General features: G+C 43.3%; 1 protein-coding gene across 2 annotated transcripts in view; it reads right to left on the bottom strand.

Moving 5' to 3' along the window:
• Positions 1-9,675: 9,675 nt before the first annotated feature.
• Positions 9,676-17,631, bottom strand: part of LOC139537114 (sodium/calcium exchanger 1-like) — a 51,354-nt gene continuing 43,398 nt past the window's right edge. For both annotated transcript variants that reach the window (XM_071338035.1, XM_071338036.1), the window contains 5 exons: positions 13,972-14,078; positions 13,298-13,419; positions 12,661-12,760; positions 12,149-12,421; positions 9,676-12,003 (listed from right to left, as the gene is read on the bottom strand). In XM_071338035.1, coding sequence (XP_071194136.1) covers positions 11,624-12,003; positions 12,149-12,421; positions 12,661-12,760; positions 13,298-13,419; positions 13,972-14,078 — 982 coding nt within the window. In that variant the 3' untranslated portion in view covers positions 9,676-11,623. The remainder of the gene's footprint in view (positions 12,004-12,148; positions 12,422-12,660; positions 12,761-13,297; positions 13,420-13,971; positions 14,079-17,631) is intronic.

The raw sequence follows: 17,631 nt of genomic DNA, 5'->3' as shown, positions 1-17,631 counted from the left end.
TATTGTCATGCTGAAACAGGAAAGAACCTTCCCCAAACTGTTGCCACAAAGTTGGAAGTACAGAATCGTCTAGAATGTCATTGTATGCTGTAGCGTTAAGATTTCCCTTCACTGGAACTAAGGGGCCTAGCCCAAATGATGAAAAACATCCCCAGACCATTATTCCTCCTCCACCAAACTTTACAGTTGGCATTGTGTATTGGGGCAGGTAGCGTTCTCCTGGCATCCGCCAAACCCAGATTAATCCGTTGGACTGCCAGATGGTGAAGCGTGATTCACCACTCCAGAGAATGTGTTTCCACTGCTCCAGAGTCCAATGACGGTGCCACGTTGAAAGTCACTGAGCTCTTCAGTAAGGCCATTCTACTGCCAATGTTTGTCTATGGCGATTGCATGGCTTTGTGCACAATTTTAATACACCTGTCAGCAACGGGTGTGGTTGAAATAGCCACATCCACAAATTTAAAGGGGTGTCCACATACTTTTGTATATATAGTGTATGATGATCATAAAGTATGTGGGAACTCTAGCAGGGCGTTTCCACTTGTTTTAGGCACCAGACGTTTGGGAGAACTAGACATTGATTCTCATCTTAGCTGAATGATGTGTGCTCTATGGCAACCAACTCACCAATATTCAAATGATTACTGAAATGGAAAACATTGGCTCAAGTGATGAAACATAGTATAGCTGTGTATCATGATTAACCAAGTGGGATTACTTTAGCCATGTATTTGAGTTGGTTTTCTCTGTGTCTGATTCATCCTCACTCTTGGAGGTGGCACTATGATGATGACTAACAAGATTCACCATGTGACTCATTGTCCAAAACAACCAAGTTAGTTCTGATCAATTCTAATATATTTATATCTATACCCTCTGAAACTCTGCCATGTTCTTTCTGTGGGATGTTAGAGAGAATAAATCACACTTTTGCTCATATGGAAATTATAATGTATTTGTCATGGTTCTGAAGATCATTCAAAAGCTCTGCATCTACTTTTGAAAAAGAATAATCTGTGTTGATGAGGATCAGACAGATATTACTGTATATTACTGTACTCTTGATTTTGATATTACTGTATTACTGTATATTACTGTACTCTTGATTTAGATATTACTGTATATTACCGTACTCTTGATTTTGATATGACAGTATATTACTGTACTCTTGATTTTGATATTACTGTATTACTGTATATTACTGTACTCTTGATTTTGATATTACTGTATTACTGTATATTACTGTACTCTTGATTTTGATATTACTGTATATTACTGTAATCTTGATTTTGATATTACTGTATTACTGTATATTACTCTACTCATGATTTTGATATTACTGTATTACTGTATATTACTCTACTCATGATTTTGATATTACTGTATGTGTAGCAGGTACATGCTATTTTTACTAAACAAAACAGACTCATGTCCCCACTGCAATATCCATGTTCCAATTACATAAGTAATTATAAGAAATTGTTTTCATTCGTGACACTGAACAAAATTATCATGTCAGTGTAGCAAAACGTGTGCCCTTCGTGTTATAGATGACTAACACCTACAGTTTAGATATATGGAACATGACAAGCGTAGTTGTACAGAATGGAATCAATTTCCAATAACCACTACGTGCAAGTGATCCGCTGACCCTTGAGTCGCACATGAATTGCTGCCGTGGCAACTGTGATGGATGACAGTGAATTTACAGTGGATGTGGTTGTCACTGCGGTGCAGGTGAAAATACAGCTGGCAATAACAGAGCTTAGCTCAGGTCACCGTATCATAATGTTTTCATCATATTTAGCTCCGTCTGTTAGCTTCTGTTAATTTGTTGGGTATTTTATTAGGATCCCCATTAGCTGTTGCAAAAGCAGCAGCTACTCTTCCTGGGATCCACACAAAACATGAAACATAATATAGAATGACATATTACAGAACATCAATAGACAAGAACAGCTCAAGGACAGAACTACATACATTTTTTTTTAAAGGCACATGTAGCCCACAGTACATATCAATACATACACACAAACTATCTAGGTCAAATAGGGGAGAGGCGTTGTGCCGTGAGGTGTTGCTTTATCTGTTTTTTGAAACCAGGTTTGCTGTTTATTTGAGCAATATGAGATGGATGGGAGTTCCATGCAATACGGGCTACATATAAAACTGTGCGCTTTCTTGAATTTGTTCTGGATTTGGGGACTGTGAAAAGACCCCTGGTGGCATGTCTGGTGGGATAAGTGTGTGTGTGTCAGAGCTGTGTCCCCGTTGACTTTGCAAACAATTTGGGATTTTCAATAGATTCATGTTTCTTATAAAAAAGAAGTGATTGCAGTCAGTCTCTCCTCAACTCTTAGCCAAGAGAGACTGGCATGCATAGTATTTATATCAGCCCACTGATTACAATGAAGAGCAAGACGTGCCGCTCTGTTCTGAGTCAGCTGCAGCTTAACTAGGTCTTTCCTTGCTGCACTGGACCACACGACTGGACAATAATCAAGATTAGACAAAACTAGAGCCTGTAGAACTTGCTTTTTGGAGTGTGGTGTCAAAAAAGCAGAGCATCTCTTTATTACGGCTAGACCTCTCCCCATCTTTACAACCATTGAATCCATATGCTTTGACCATGACTGTTTACAATCTAAGGTAACGCCAAGTAATTTAGTCTCCTCAACTTGTTCAACAGCCACGCCATTCATTACCAGATTCAGCTGAGGTCTAAAACTTAAGGAATGATTTGTACCAAATAAAATGCTCTTAGTTTTAGAGATGTTCAGGACCAGTTTATTACTGGTCACCCATTCCAAAACAGACTGCAACTCTTTGTTAAGGGTTTCAGTGACTTCATTAGCTGTGGTTGCTGATGCATATATGGTTGAATCATCAGCATATATGGACAACGTAACTGAAGGAGCTCAACAAAGCATAAACATACTGTACATTAAACAGTACAACTAAAAGCAGATTTTGATAGCTAATCCTTACAGAATCCACTCAAACTACAGGTAAAAACCAGGAAGTTTCATTTGAGGCAGAATCCTTTTCTCAGGGTGAAATACTTGTTGCTGGTGTTGATGAGGGGGCTTTTCCAGACTTCTTTCAAAGGCTAAAAGAAACAGTGTTGCATAACAATACTAATCCTAAACACAAATGCTGGGAGACATGAATCCACTTGGGTGGTGAGGATCTATGTGGATTGGATACGCCAGCGTTGGGGATGGGTACACTGCACGCTCAGAGAGGGAGGGAGGGAGGGAGGATGGGGGATCTCCCATGCAAAAGCAGCCATGAGAAGGCTCACTTGACAGTCCAAAGGCGCTTAGCCATCACTGAGAAAAAGCTGCTTTTCCTATGGGTGAAGCCGCACATTAATATGCAGAGAATTTCTAACTAGCAGCCATACGTCTGAGTTCAAGCTCTTGTCCAGCTCTGGTAGTTGATGTGCCAGAGCTCTCCATCACCGCAGCAATATGAATATATGTTTGAGTCTGGGACTGACACACACACACACAGTTTCCACACAAAAATAGATGAAAAGACCAGAAAAGATCCAGATAGACAAGAGATGCAATACTCCCACTGAACTGGTGGTTGTGGCAGTATTGTCAGTTGGCCACAAACAGGCAAATAACGGTGCAGTACAACAGTGGTGTGCAGAACGACATCCCATAATGTACAACTAGTCGGTTCGTTGTCATGGATGGGCTATTGCAGCAGACGACCACACCGGGTTCCACTCCTATCAGCTAAAAACAAGAAGAAGCAGCTCCAGTGGGCACGCGATCACCAACACTGGACTACTGAGGTGTGGAAAAACATTGCCTGGTCCGACAAATCCCAGTTCCTGTTGCGTCATGCTGATGGCAGAGTCACGATTTAGTGTAAGCAGCATGAGTCCATGGACCCATCCTGCCTAGTGTCAATGGTAGAGGCTGGTGGCAGTGGTGTACTGGTGTGGGGAATGTTTTCCTGGCACACATTAGGTCTCTTGATACCAATTGAGCAACATTTCTATGCCCAGAAGAATTCAGGCTGTTCTGGAAGCAAGTCCTGTACCTCAGTCACTATTAGAGTAGTTACAGTATCTCCACTAATATCATCTACAATTATTTTGCTACTATTCCCCTATCACCCTGGCCCAGTCGTATCTCTTTATAGTCATGTTTTGACAAGTCTCTGCTGCAGTGTTCTGAAGTAATTGAATTAATAGGGGTATTTACGGCCCTGGGAGGCTTCAATTCTCTGTTTTAATTTCTTTCTGCAATTCAGACATTTCTCTCTTCTTCCTTTCCCTTTCCCTCCCTTTCTCTCTCTAATGACTGTTTTGCACTGCTGTGCACTTCTGCTGTCTTTGGGGGAATAAGTCTGGGTTGGAAACCATCTGTCAGACATTCTGGTAACACCGGATCTTAGAAAGCAATATCATGTCTCTCCCCATTCATGCATGCATTTTCTTTTCATTAAAACGTAGTTTCTGCTTTTTTGGACCTTTTTATATCTCATCTAGAGTCAGTACTAAATACCTATTTTTTTGTATTCATTTAGCTAACCCTCCGTAAATGTGTTTTATTGTGTCCAATTAGCAGGACTGAGATAAATGTTAGTAATAAATATTCATGAATATTGGAGTTGCATAACACACACTAACTCTCTCATCACTCACTCTTTATTGGGAAATATATGCACCCAGGGCCCGATTCAGACTTAAGATAAGTAGACTTAACATGGACTTAAGTCAATAAAACATCGACTTAGCGCAGATGTATCAGGGAAGATCCACGTTATAGGCTATGTATCACTGCCTGGTACGGCAACTGCACCTCCCGCAACCGCAGGGCTCTCCAGAGGGTGGTGCGGTCTCCCCAACGCATCACCGGGGGCACACTGCCTGCCCTCCAGGACACCTACAGCACACAATGTCACAGGAAGGCCAGAAAGATAATTAAGGACATCAACCAACCGAGCCACGGCCTGTTCAGCCCGCTACCATCCAGAAGGCGAGGTCAGTACAGGTGCATCAAAGCTGGGACCGAGAGATTGAAAAACGGCTTCTATCTCAAGGCCATCAGACTGTTAAATAGCCAACAATAGCCGGCTACCACCCGGTTACTCAACTCTGCACCTTAGAGGCTGCTGCCCCAATATACATAGACATGGAATTACTGGTCACTTTAATAATGGAACACTAAATAAAATAAAATCAAAATGTATTGGACACAAACACATGGTTAACAGATGTTAATGCGAGTGTAGCGAAATGCTTGTGCTTCTAGTTCCGACAGTGCAGTAATATCTAACAAGTAATCTATCAATTCCACAACAACTACCTTATACACACAAATATAAAGGGATGGAATAAGAATATGTACATATAAATACTAGTCACTAATAATGACAATAATGTTTACATACTGCTTTACTAATTTCATATGTATATTCTATTGTATTTTAGTCAATGCCACTCCGACATTGCTCGTTCTAATATTTATATATTTCTTAATTACATTCTCTTACTTTCAGATTTGTGTCTATTGTTGTGAATTGTTAGATATTACTGCACTGTCGGAGCTAGAAACACAAGCATTTCGCTACACCCGCAATAACATCTGCTAAACATGTGTACGTGACCAATCAAATGTGATTTGATTTATAGCTCATTAGAAATGTAAAGGCAACGTACCTGCGTTCGCGGACACGTTAAACGCTGCATATATTGGCTCAATCGGGTTACCTTGAAATCTTTACTCTTCCGCCATACTGATTGAATCCCGACGCTAGTTAATAGATCAGAATACAGCACTATGGGGGGCTGCTGGTATCAAAACACCCCCTCAGGGGGAAAGGAGTTCCAACGGACCTTAAGGTTATTATAGCTGGGGGAGGTGGGGAGGTGGACGGTTGTCAAAAACATTTGCTGAAAAACAGTTAGTGAAAGAACGAGGGTACATTGACATATAAATACATCCCCAGATTTATGGCCATTGGTTGAGCGAGAGGAAGGTGATAATTGCAAGAGTGAGCCCATATGTTAAACAGCAAGCGTGCGGAATGTGCATAATTGTGCCGTGCTTATAGGCTATAAGGTAAATAGGTGAATGACATTCCGCACGTGGCTAATAGGAAGGAGGAGAATGAACCAGATGATGATTTGAATGCCTTCCCACTAAGCTCATAGAACAGGAAACCAAGTGAAGGATGTTATGTTTACTGGATGATGTTAAACCAGCATTCAGACCAGCCTTCCTGATTGAACTTGCGCAAACTACATGACAATTACTGAATGTTTTAGTTGAGTCTACCACTTGGTGTTGAATAGGTATTTGTCAAATAGTATTTCATAAAACCAAGGCCAGATTATTGCAGCATTGCTGAAAAGACGAACTGGCCAGCCAGATATAGCAATATCAACTGAGAGAGTTCAAAGCATAGCACCATACTAATATAATACAGAGCACAAAACAAACAGTGCATCTCTCAAAAGACTCTTTACATAGGAAGTTGTACTTCATCATATAAATAAATATGCCATTATATCATACAGTTGTTGTGCTGCTAAACATTCCTCATGGGGGCTCTATCATGACTCTATCCTAGGGCATCCGCCCCTGGGTTCAGTCTCTCCTACTCTATTCCTGAGTTCTTGCTCTCTCTCTGCGTTCAGGCTCTCCGAGTCTATTCCTGAGCTCTCTCTTTCTCTCGCTCTCTATCTCTTTCTCTCTCGCTCTCTCTCTCTCTCTCTCTCTCTCGCTCTCTCTCTCACTCTCTCTCGCTCTCTCTCTCTCTGCGTTCAGGCTCTCCGAGTCTATTCCTGAGCCCTCTCTCTCTCTCTCTCTCTCTCTCTCTCTCTCTCTCTCTCTCTCTCTCTCTCTCTCTCTCTCTCTCTCTCTCTCTCTCTCTCTCTCTCTCTCTCTCTCTCTCTCTCCCTCTCTCACCCTCTCTCTCTCTCTCTCTCGCTCTCTCTCTGCGTTCAGGCTCTCCGAGTCTATTCCTGAGCTCTCTCTCTCACGATCTCGCTCTCTCGCTCTCTCTCTCTCTCGCTCTGCGTTCAGGCTCTACGAGTCTATTCCTGAGCTCTCTCTCGCTCACCCTCTCGCTCTCTCACTCTCTCGTTCTCTCTGCGTTCAGGCTCTCCGAGTCTATTTCTGAGCTCTCTCTCTCTCACCCTCTCGCTCTCTCTCGCTCTCTCTCTGAGTTCAGGCTCTCCGAGTCTATTACTGGGGTCCCTCTCTCTGCATTCCAACAATATGACATTCCTAATCAAAAATGAAGAGATAGCTATTTTGGTTTGAATAAGAACTGCTTCACAATAGCTAATTTACTCTATATGCTGTGAGTCAGAGTGAGAGAGAGAGACGAGGAGAATGACCTTAAATGGAAATTACAACCAACACGCCCACCCCACTGCACTGACACCAGACAACGCAATGACAGAAAGACAATGACTCTTTGAGAGGTCGCCTAGCAACAAGAAGTACTAAAAATACATGCAGAGGTGCGCACTTTATATTGCCTGTATTTGCTACAAGTATATGAATAAATGTATTATACACACTTTGAAATATAAGCACATAAACTTTTGTTGTTGCCTAGTGACCAGAGAAATCCTTTTGAAGCTACAGAGCAGGAAACCTCCCTCCCAGGGGTGCCCCATACCTGAGTTAACCAATAGGCTACTCATGTCTCTGAATGACAAATATTCCTTTCCTACAGTATTTCTGGTGATGTCCCAAAACAAATCTGATTTAGGACAATATCAACAACATGAATATGAAAGATGCACTGTGACGTTGTGTTTTTCTGTGATTAATGTGTCGTATCCAATAGACCATAATGAATAACACATGCGTTGCTGTGCTAGCTAGTAGTATATTGATTGTTCATATTGACATTCTCTTGAAATTGAATTGTGATTTTTACCCTCCTGTGCTGTGCTTGGTGTCAAACCAACTCTTGATACTGAAAACTGTCTGGAATAACAATTGAGCTGTGACATTTGACATCCGGCTGCAGCAGGCCCAGCATCTAAATTACTGAAATGCATTGCTACTCTCATAGATAAGAGAGAGATCATTAAATAGCATTCCACCGATGAGACACCACAGTAACCAGCATCGAATGGGTAATAGGGGAAAAGACCAACTGATAAAGAGGGGATTGGAGGGAAGAGGGAATCGTGCCAGGTGCTGCAGGGTACACAGGTGCCATGGTTTCACTCCAACAGAGTCACCGTTGCCCAAATTGAGGCGTTCTGTGGCTTAATTTGCATAACCTTGACTTTGGTCGTGGCCTCCAGGATCTTATTTGAGAGACACAGGCATACAGTCGAGGCAGATTTACTATCCCCACAGTTGATTTCAGTTACACGCTACCAGAGTTGGGGACTTGCGTCTCAGACTTGAGTTACACCTAAGGCGCAAAAATACAGATTTGTGACTTGAGTCGGACTATGACTTCAGAGCTGACTCAGATTTGTGACTTGAGTCGGACTATGACTTCAGAGCTGACTCAGATTTGTGCTTGATAACTCTGAGGCTGAATTAAAATGTGTTCTAATACTGTTCAGTGAATGAAATCCAAAGACCAGCTAAGGTTAACTAACTCCATGTAACTAATCAACTACAGGAATTCTTGTAGATTTTTTCCTGCAGGATTCCTGTAAGATTTCTGTAGGATTCCTGTAAGATTTCTGTAGGATTCCTGAAAGATTTCTGTAGGATTCCTGTAAGATTTCTGTAGGATTCCTGTAGAATGCTCACTCTACTTGAAGCTGCTGTCGCAGCACAAGGATCTACATCAAAGAAAAGTGGTTAACAGACCTGGAACAGACCTTGTTACAGACCTGGAAAATGTCTTGTCTGTGGGGAAACGGGGACTCCACTGAGATGGTTAGAGTAAAAGGTTATCAATTCCCTGCTTGTGGTGTGTAATCCATTGGGATGCCTAACCACAACAAGCAACATAAAAACTTCCTGAAACATATGTTCCAGGTTGATCAGAGCAGGTGGAGGAGGGTGAGGAAATGAGGGCGCAGAGACTACGCTTAATGATTACGTAATGTAAGAAAAGTTATTTATGGACACTCTTATGGTGAATAAAAAGTGAACAGTGAGAGAGCAATGCAAGGCAGAGATGTGGGTCAGGTGTGTACACTCTTAGAAAAAAGGTGCTATCTAGAACCTTAAAGGGTTCTTGGGCTGTCCCCATAGGAGAACCCTTTGAAGAACCCTTTTTGGTTGCAGGTAGAACCCGTTTGGGTTCCATGTGTAACCTTTTTACAGAGGGTTCGACATGGAACCCAAAGGGGTTTTACCTGGAACCAAAAAGGGTTCCACCTGGAACCAAAAAGGGTTCTCCTATGGGGACAGCCAAAGAACCCTTTTGGAATCTTTTTTTCTAAGAGTGCAGTAACTGGGTTATTGAACCTACTCAATCAGTCATACAGTGGTACCCAGTCAAGCACATTCTTTTACACTGTCAAATGCAGTTCAAATTCAACAAAACAATGTTTACCAACGTGAATCAATAAGAAACTTAGCAGCTTACTGATTCAAACACGCTTTCTCTCTGCAGGGGACTGCATTTTTGACGTATCCTGTAAGCTCAGCCACCAGTTATGAATGAAAAGGGATCCGAGTCCCGATTAAGGAATAAACCAAACTCAATTTTGAGAAATGATAAATAAACAACTTTTATTTCCATTGATCATACATTTAGCGTGCATATTAATCCAAATAAAAGCAGCAATGATCATGTAACTATGAATACATCTAGAAATGATAAGAATGGATCGGAGGATCCTAGATTTCAAACATAAGGTCTACACACTGTCCTTATGCAAATTATAGGAAGGTTTGGCAATCATTTGTTTGTGGTCTTTTTTTCATAACAGTACAGTATTGTCATAGTTCTATTGTTACCATTTTCAAACCTGTATATTGGAATGTATGTGCTATGTTTAGGAAATAAACAAACGCTTAGACTTTAGAAACGTTGTTTCTGCTCCTATGCAGCGCTTTGTTTGACATGTAGCAGAAATATGTTCAAAGCCTGAACGTGACGGAGACTAAACATGATTTCTTTGAGAGGATTCCTTGGAACATAACTCAGAAGTGTAGACATTTCATCATTGAAATCCATACCCCCTTGAGTAAATTTTTTTTGATGGTATAAAGGCATGCCTTCCATCAAACTCTGAAGACAAGAAGTACAAATACCTTGAATTATCCACATCAACACGCTCGCACACTCATACAAAACCTTAGGAAAAAATTAGCTTCAACATGGTCCCAAATGTATATTTCAAAGCACACTTTTCAAGAAGCAGGAAAACTCTGGCAGGTCTTGTCTCACATTGATTAGTGTCCTGTAAAAAAAAAGGCTATTGGAAGAAGTCCATACAAGACTAAGAGGTTGTCCCCAGACAGAGTCTGGGTCAGGGAACCAGGCAGTGATACTCATATGTTGCTGTGCTTAGCTTGGAATCACATCTAGACTTTCACTCATGATGATAGCCGTATTAAAATGTTACATACAATACTTCAAAATGTTTCTATCATTCAATTCTTCACTCAATACATGCAAAAAAACACACCCACGATCTCACTCTCCCACATGTACACAACTAGCAGGAGTATTATCTTTTACATGATATACAATAAATAGTTTGAGATAATAAATATGAACATTAATCTTATTAACAAACACCAACAGCTTTGTTCAACTGATCTCCATTTCCTGAATAGCATCTGACATTATTTTTTGCTCTCAGTGGCTGCTAATTCTAATGCAGTACCATGCAAACTGTAGTTCTTCCACTTCACAACCCCCATCACAAGTTCGCTTTTCAGACCGTGTTCCAAGATAATATATGGCAATGTTTTATCTACAAACACTTAGATTTTTCAAACATCTTTACTATCTTGGCATCATTTCCCCCCCAAAATCCACAAGACAACCACATGACGTTGTTGAAAAATAAGAGAGAGGGTTAGGATGGGGGTGGCAGAAGTAGTCAGTGTTCAGGGCAGAGAATCTTCATGGGACTGATTGTGCTTGGTGGGCATCAGGGGTTAGAGAGTTGGTCAACCAGGAACCAACGTTAAGACATGGGGAGAGGGAAGATCTGATCCGGCTCTGATCTCTGAGTCAGTGTGCGTCATCTCCAAGACATTCAGACTGATTAACTAGGGCCGTACTCTATCTGAATGCAGAGATGCAGGAGAGAGGCAGTGGGGCTAAAATAGCTAAGGGTTCAGGATAGGCTATAAACAAAACGGGAGCATTCTCAGAAGAGTCGAGGGTCATTTTATTTCCCTCGTTTGTGCAGACAGCCTGGTTAGACAAAGCTACGCCTCAAGGCATGAGTCCTCCCAAGATATACATCAAGTCATTAGCTGGTCCCAGTATGCTTCCAACAGAATGACTAAGGCTGCCATCCACGTCATTGTAAATGGGATAGAAGTCTTCAGAGTCAAGTAACAACTGTAGCAATAATAATAACAATAGAAATACTTCATAACACTCAGAAAAGTACACAGAAATGAGCAGATAGACATGTAAACAATAGGAGACAAGCTTTCTCCTTCAATCTCTCTCTCTTTCTCTCTCTCTCTGTCTCTCAGAAGCCTGGCACGTGGCAGTATGCCTCCAGGGAGGCCAGCATGATGTAGAGAAGCCAGAGGGAGAAGAAGAAGAGGGAGGTGAGGAGTTTCGCGGTCCGCGGGCCCCCCAGTTCGCCCCCTGCCACCCCGGCCCGGCGGCGGTACATCAGCACCAGGACGCACACGAACGCCATGATTGTGAACAGGGTGACGGAGAAGGCCAGTGAGCCTGGCTGCACAAGGAACTTCTTGCCCTTGGTCTTCCAGTAGACGGCCGCGATGGTCCACGCCACACCGATGCCCAGGAACACATTCACTGCATTACTGCCTGTCACATTGCCGATGGAGGCGTCAGCGTACTGGTCTTGGATGGCCGCCACTTTACTGGCAAAGGTGTCTGAGAGAACATGCAGGAAGCAGAAATAGCTGGTTAGAAAACAGTTAGTGATTCTGGCACGGTTTAAAATTGGGACAACGGAGACAGATACAGCCCAGAGAAAGACTGACAGAGAGAGACTACACAGAGATAGACAGGCGCCCACCTGGAACGGAAGTACCCAGGGCCACAAATACTACGGCAGTGACAGAGTCCTTGAGCCCCACTGTGCAGCCAAAATGAGAGGCCAGGTCCCCGGTCACAGCCGTCAGAACACCAATCAGGGAGATGGACACAAAGAAGCAGGCCCAGCCGTTCCAGTACTCTGTTGGCGGGACAAAGGCGAACAGAACCTTCCAGAACACTGTGAGGAAGTGCATGATGTAGTCGAAACAGGACGGCAGGCGCTCCTCCCCACTCTCCTCCTCATCATCGTCACCTGGGAGAGAGAAAGAGAGAGGTGTTTACACCGTTTCAAAATTCCTGATCCTTTTGTTGCTTCAACTTGTATCTATAAACAGCAACTTGCATGTCTGTGACTTCATTACTGCTCCTAAAGTAGAGTGTGACTTCTCTGCCCTGAACAACACACCTCTGACTCTCCGTTAATGCAAGAGCATGCAGCTTTAATGAGTCTGCCCCAGAGATGGTAGGAGTGAAGGAGAGAGAGGCACTCACCTGCACTGACAGTGACAGCATTGACAAACTGCTCTCTCCAGCTACTGCTGCCCACCACCAGAGCAAGGTTAGTCTTCTTGATCAGCTTATCCACTGTGTTCTACACACACACACACCAACAAACACACACGAACAAACACACACACACACCAACAAACACACACATACCAACAAACACACACACACAAACAAAAAAGCAAGAAAATAACGACAATCAGATTTCAGCTATCGTAAAATAGAGTTATCAATTCATAGAATAGATAGAGAAGTGTTGTATGGGGTGGATGAGGTCAGGGTTGGTCTGATGTTTATGCTGTGTGCAATGTCATCTTGCCCTGTTTGTTTACTACATTTGTTTGTTTAGTAATCTTTAACAGAGGGCAAAGACGCATCTGTTGGTTTCAGTGCAGATGACCTGACTGGCCTTTCTGTCCACACTGTCTCCTCTTGGGAGGTGGGAGGTGGGAGGGGGGGCTCGGCAGGAGTAATGAGACAGTGATCTCTAACTGGCAGAAGACATGCTTTTAATAAATATTATGCTGCAGAGACGAGATGGGACGGGGGGGGGCAGATGAGGACAGAGGGGAACAGAGTAGAAAGGACTGCGCGTATGTGGGGGTTTGTTTTTGTGGGTTACCTTGAACTCGTAGGACTCCTCGATCACCACCTCCAGCTTGGTGTGTTCTCCTAGGCTGGGACAGCCCATCTTGGACACCTCCTCCTCATCAGTTCCTGCTGGCTTGTTGTCATTGGAGTCTCCTGTGAAGCAAAGGAACAATTCAATATCAACCTATCCTTACCTACTGCTATATAACATGTACCGGTCTACAAAAATGCTATGTAACTGACTTATCAAATGAATGCTCTGAGAATAAATAGTATAAATAGCATCGATACACAGAGTTCTGTGAGGGGGGAAAGTAAAAATGTTTTTCTCGTGGGTATCACGTTGCAGGACAAAGGCACTGAGAACATTAAATTAGTGTGTATATATATCTTTTTGTGTGTTACTGAGGCTTTCATCTGTATAGAAAACGTTAAATATAATGTTTGAAAGTAAGAAAGCAACATAACTATATAATAAAAACAATTACTGGTTAAGGATGTCATGTGTTGTGATTCTATGTGCCACAACCTCATCACTTACAACACGGAACGGCCAGGGTCTAATAAAACCTACAGCACTTCCACAACTACCATTCTATCCTTTATATACGGCCGTTGTGTTTTTCCAATGACTGATCGTGTGAAACAGAACATTTGCGACTGACAGAGATAACATGGGGCTGCTCCTTTTTGCTCTACACTGACCGTGTTTCCGTCCAATCTCCAGCAGCACAGGCTCCCCCAGCTGGATGATGAAGGTCTTGTTCTTCTCATACTCCTCATCGTCAATGACCTTCACCTCCAACAGCTTCCTGCAGACGGGGACAGACAGAGAAAAGCATGTTAGGTAAGAACCAGATAGCTCTTTCGAAGGAGAGAAAGATGGGGACAGAGAAGGGGGAAGGGACAGAGGTGAGGAAGGGCAGAGAAATAGATAAGGGGTGACGAATAGCAGCGTGGAGCGATGGAGAGAAAACAGCTTGCCATCCTGTTTTTTTCTCCTTCCTTTGACTGGAGGAGAAAGTGAGAGTGATAGAAAGAGGAGAGCAGGGTGGGCTGCACAGATGTCCAGGATGCTGGTAATTAGGGTTCATTAATAATGAAGAAAGCAACTAAGGCAGACAGGGACAGAGACACTGCTGGGAACAAACAATTAAGCAGTTAAGCCATTCACATTATGGCCACGATGCACAAACACACACACCACCCCTAATTTTCCTCCAACCTTACCACTAGCTACCTTTTAAATTCATGTGTCTGAGCCTTATCACGTAAATGTAATTCACTATCGTCCTTTCTATCTCGCCCTCCAACCCAGACTCGTTGCTTAAGCCCTCACAGAGTTCACTTTAACTACATTTAATAAGAAATCTTCTGTATTGGTTGGCACAGTATTTATCACATGATTTCCCCCCACCCCTCACTGCTCTCTCTCCCTATCTCTCTGTTTTCTTGATTAGATTCCAGTGACCCAAAAAGCCTGTTGGTGTGGTGACTCATATCAGTGTAAATGTGTCTAATCAATCAATCAATCAATCAATTTTATTTTATATAGCCCTTCGTACATCAGCTAATATCTCGAAGTGCTGTACAGACACCCAGCCTAAAACCCCAAACAGCTAGTAATGCAGGTGTAGAAGCACGGTGGCTAGGAAAAACTCCCTAGAAAGGCCAAAACCTAGGAAGAAACCTAGAGAGGAACCAGGCTATGAGGGGTGGCCAGTCCTCTTCTGGCTGTGCCGGGTGGAGATTATAACAGAACTATGCCAAGATGTTCAAAAATGTTCATAAGTGACAAGCATGGTCAAATAATAATCATGAATAATTTTCAGTTGGCTTTTCATAGCCGATCATCAAGAGTTGAAAAACAACAGGTCTGGGACAGGTGGCGGTTCCATAACCGCAGGCAGAACAGCTGAAACTGGAATAGCAGCAAGGCCAGGCGGACTGGGGACAGCAAGGAGTCACCACGGGCGGCAGTCCCGACGCATGGTCCTAGGGCCCAGGTCCTCCGAGAGAAAGAAAGAGAGAAGGAGAAAATTAGAGAGAGCCAAGATTTTCAAAATTTCCATAAATGACAAGCATGGTCAAATAATAATCAGGAATAAATCTCAGTTGGCTTTTCATAGCCGATCATTAAGAGTTGAAAACAGCAGGTCTGGGACAGGTAGGGGTTCCATAACCGCAGGCAGAACAGTTGAAACTGGAATAGCAGCAAGGCCAGGCGGACTGGGGACAGCAAGGAGTCACCACGGCCGGTAGTCCCGACGTATGGTCCTAGGGCTCAGGTCCTCCGAGAGAAAGAAAGAGAGAAGGAGAAAATTAGAGAGAGCCAAGATTTTCAAAATGTTCATAAATGACAAGCATGGTCAAATAATAATCAGGAATAAATCTCAGTTGGCTTTTCATAGCCGATCATTAAGAGTTGAAAACAGCAGGTCTGGGACAGGTAGGGGTTCCGTAACCGCAGGCAGAACAGTTGAAACTGGAATAGCAGCAAGGCCAGGCGGACTGGGGACAGCAAGGTGTCATCATGCCCGGTAGTCCTGACGTATGGTCCTAGGGCTCAGGTTCTCAGAGAGAAAGAGAGAACGAGAGAATTAGAGAGAGCATACTTAAATTCACACAGGACACTGGATAAGACAGGAGAAGTACTCCAGGTAACCAACTGACCCTAGCCCCCCGACACAAACTACTGCAGCATAAATACTGGAGGCTGAGACAGGAGCGGTCAGGAGACACTGTGGCCCCATCCGAAGAAACCCCCCGACAGGGCCAAATAGGAAGGATATAACCCCACCCACTTTGCCAAAGCACAGCCCCCGCACCACTAGAGGGAAATCCTCAACCACCAACTTACAATCCTGAGACAAGGCCGAGTATAGCCCACAAAGGTCTCCACCACAGCACAAACCAAGGGGGGGCGCCAACCCAGACAGGAAGATCACGTCAGTAACTCAACCCACTCAAGTGACGCACCCCTCCTAGGGACGGCATGAAAGAGCACCAGCAAGCCAGTGACTCAGCCCCTGTAACAGGGTTAGAGGCAGAGAATCCCAGTGGAGAGAGGGGAACCGGCCTGGCAGAGACAGCAAGGGCGGTTCGTTGCTCCAGAGCCTTTCCGTTCACCTTCACACTCCTGGGCCAGACTACACTCAATCATATGACCTACTGAAGAGATAAGTCTTCAGTAAAGACTTAAAGGTTGAGACCGAGTCTGCGTCTCTCACATGGGTAGGCAGACTGTTCCATAAAAATGGAGATCTATAGGAGAAAGCCCTGCCTCCCGCTGTTTGCTTAGAAATTCTAGGGACAATTAGGAGGCCTGCGTCTTGTGACCGTAGCGTACGTATTGGTATGTACGGCAGGACCAACTCGGAAAGATAGGTAGGAGCAAGCCCATGTAACGCTTTATAGGTTAACAGTAAAACCTTGAAATCAGCCCTTGCCTTAACAGGAAGCCAGTGTAGGGAAGCTAGCACTGGAGTAATATGATCAAATTTCTTGGTTCTAGTCAGGATTCTAGCAGCCGTATTTAGCACTAACTGAAGTTTATTTAGTGCTTTATCCGGGTAGCCGGAAAGTAGAGCATTGCAGTAGTCTAACCTAGAAGTAACAAATGCATGGATTAATTTTTCTGCATCATTTTTGGACAGAAAATTTCTGATTTTTGCAATGTTACGTAGATGGAAAAAAGCTGTCCTTGAAACAGTCTTGATATGTTCGTCAAAAGAGAGATCAGGGTCAAGAGTAACGCCGAGGTCCTTCACAGTTTTATTTGAGACGACTTTACAACCATCAAGATGAATTGTCAGATTTAACAGAAGATCTCTTTGTTTCTTGGGACCTAGAACAAGCATCTCTGTTTTGTCCGAGTTTAAAAGTAGAAAGTTTTCAGCCATCCACTTCCTTATGTCTGAAACACAGGCTTCTAGCGAGGGCAATTTTGGGGCTTCACCATGTTTCATTGAAATGTACAGCTGTGTGTCATCCGCATAGCAGTGAAAGTTAACATTATGTTTTCGAATAACATCCCCAAGAGGTAAAATATATAGTGAAAACAATAGTGGTCCTAAAACGGAACCTTGAGGAACACCGAAATGTACAGTTGATTTGTCAGAGGACAGACCATTCACAGAGACAAACTGATATCTTTCCGACAGGTAAGATCTAAACCAGGCCAGAACTTGTCCGTGTAGACCAATTTGGGTTTCCAGTCTCTCCAAAAGAATGTGGTGATCGATGGTGTCAAAGGCAGCACTAAGGTCTAGTAGCACGAGGACAGATGCAGAGCCTCGGTCTGACGCCATTAAAAGGTCATTTACCACCTTCACAAGTGCAGTCTCAGTGCTATGATGGGGTCTA

The sequence above is a fragment of the Salvelinus alpinus genome, chromosome 13 (assembly GCF_045679555.1).
Source record: "Salvelinus alpinus chromosome 13, SLU_Salpinus.1, whole genome shotgun sequence".
NCBI lineage: Eukaryota > Metazoa > Chordata > Actinopteri > Salmoniformes > Salmonidae > Salvelinus > Salvelinus alpinus.
The sequence above is the reverse complement of the archived record's forward strand: the minus strand, read 5'-3'. Positions and strand labels throughout refer to the sequence as shown.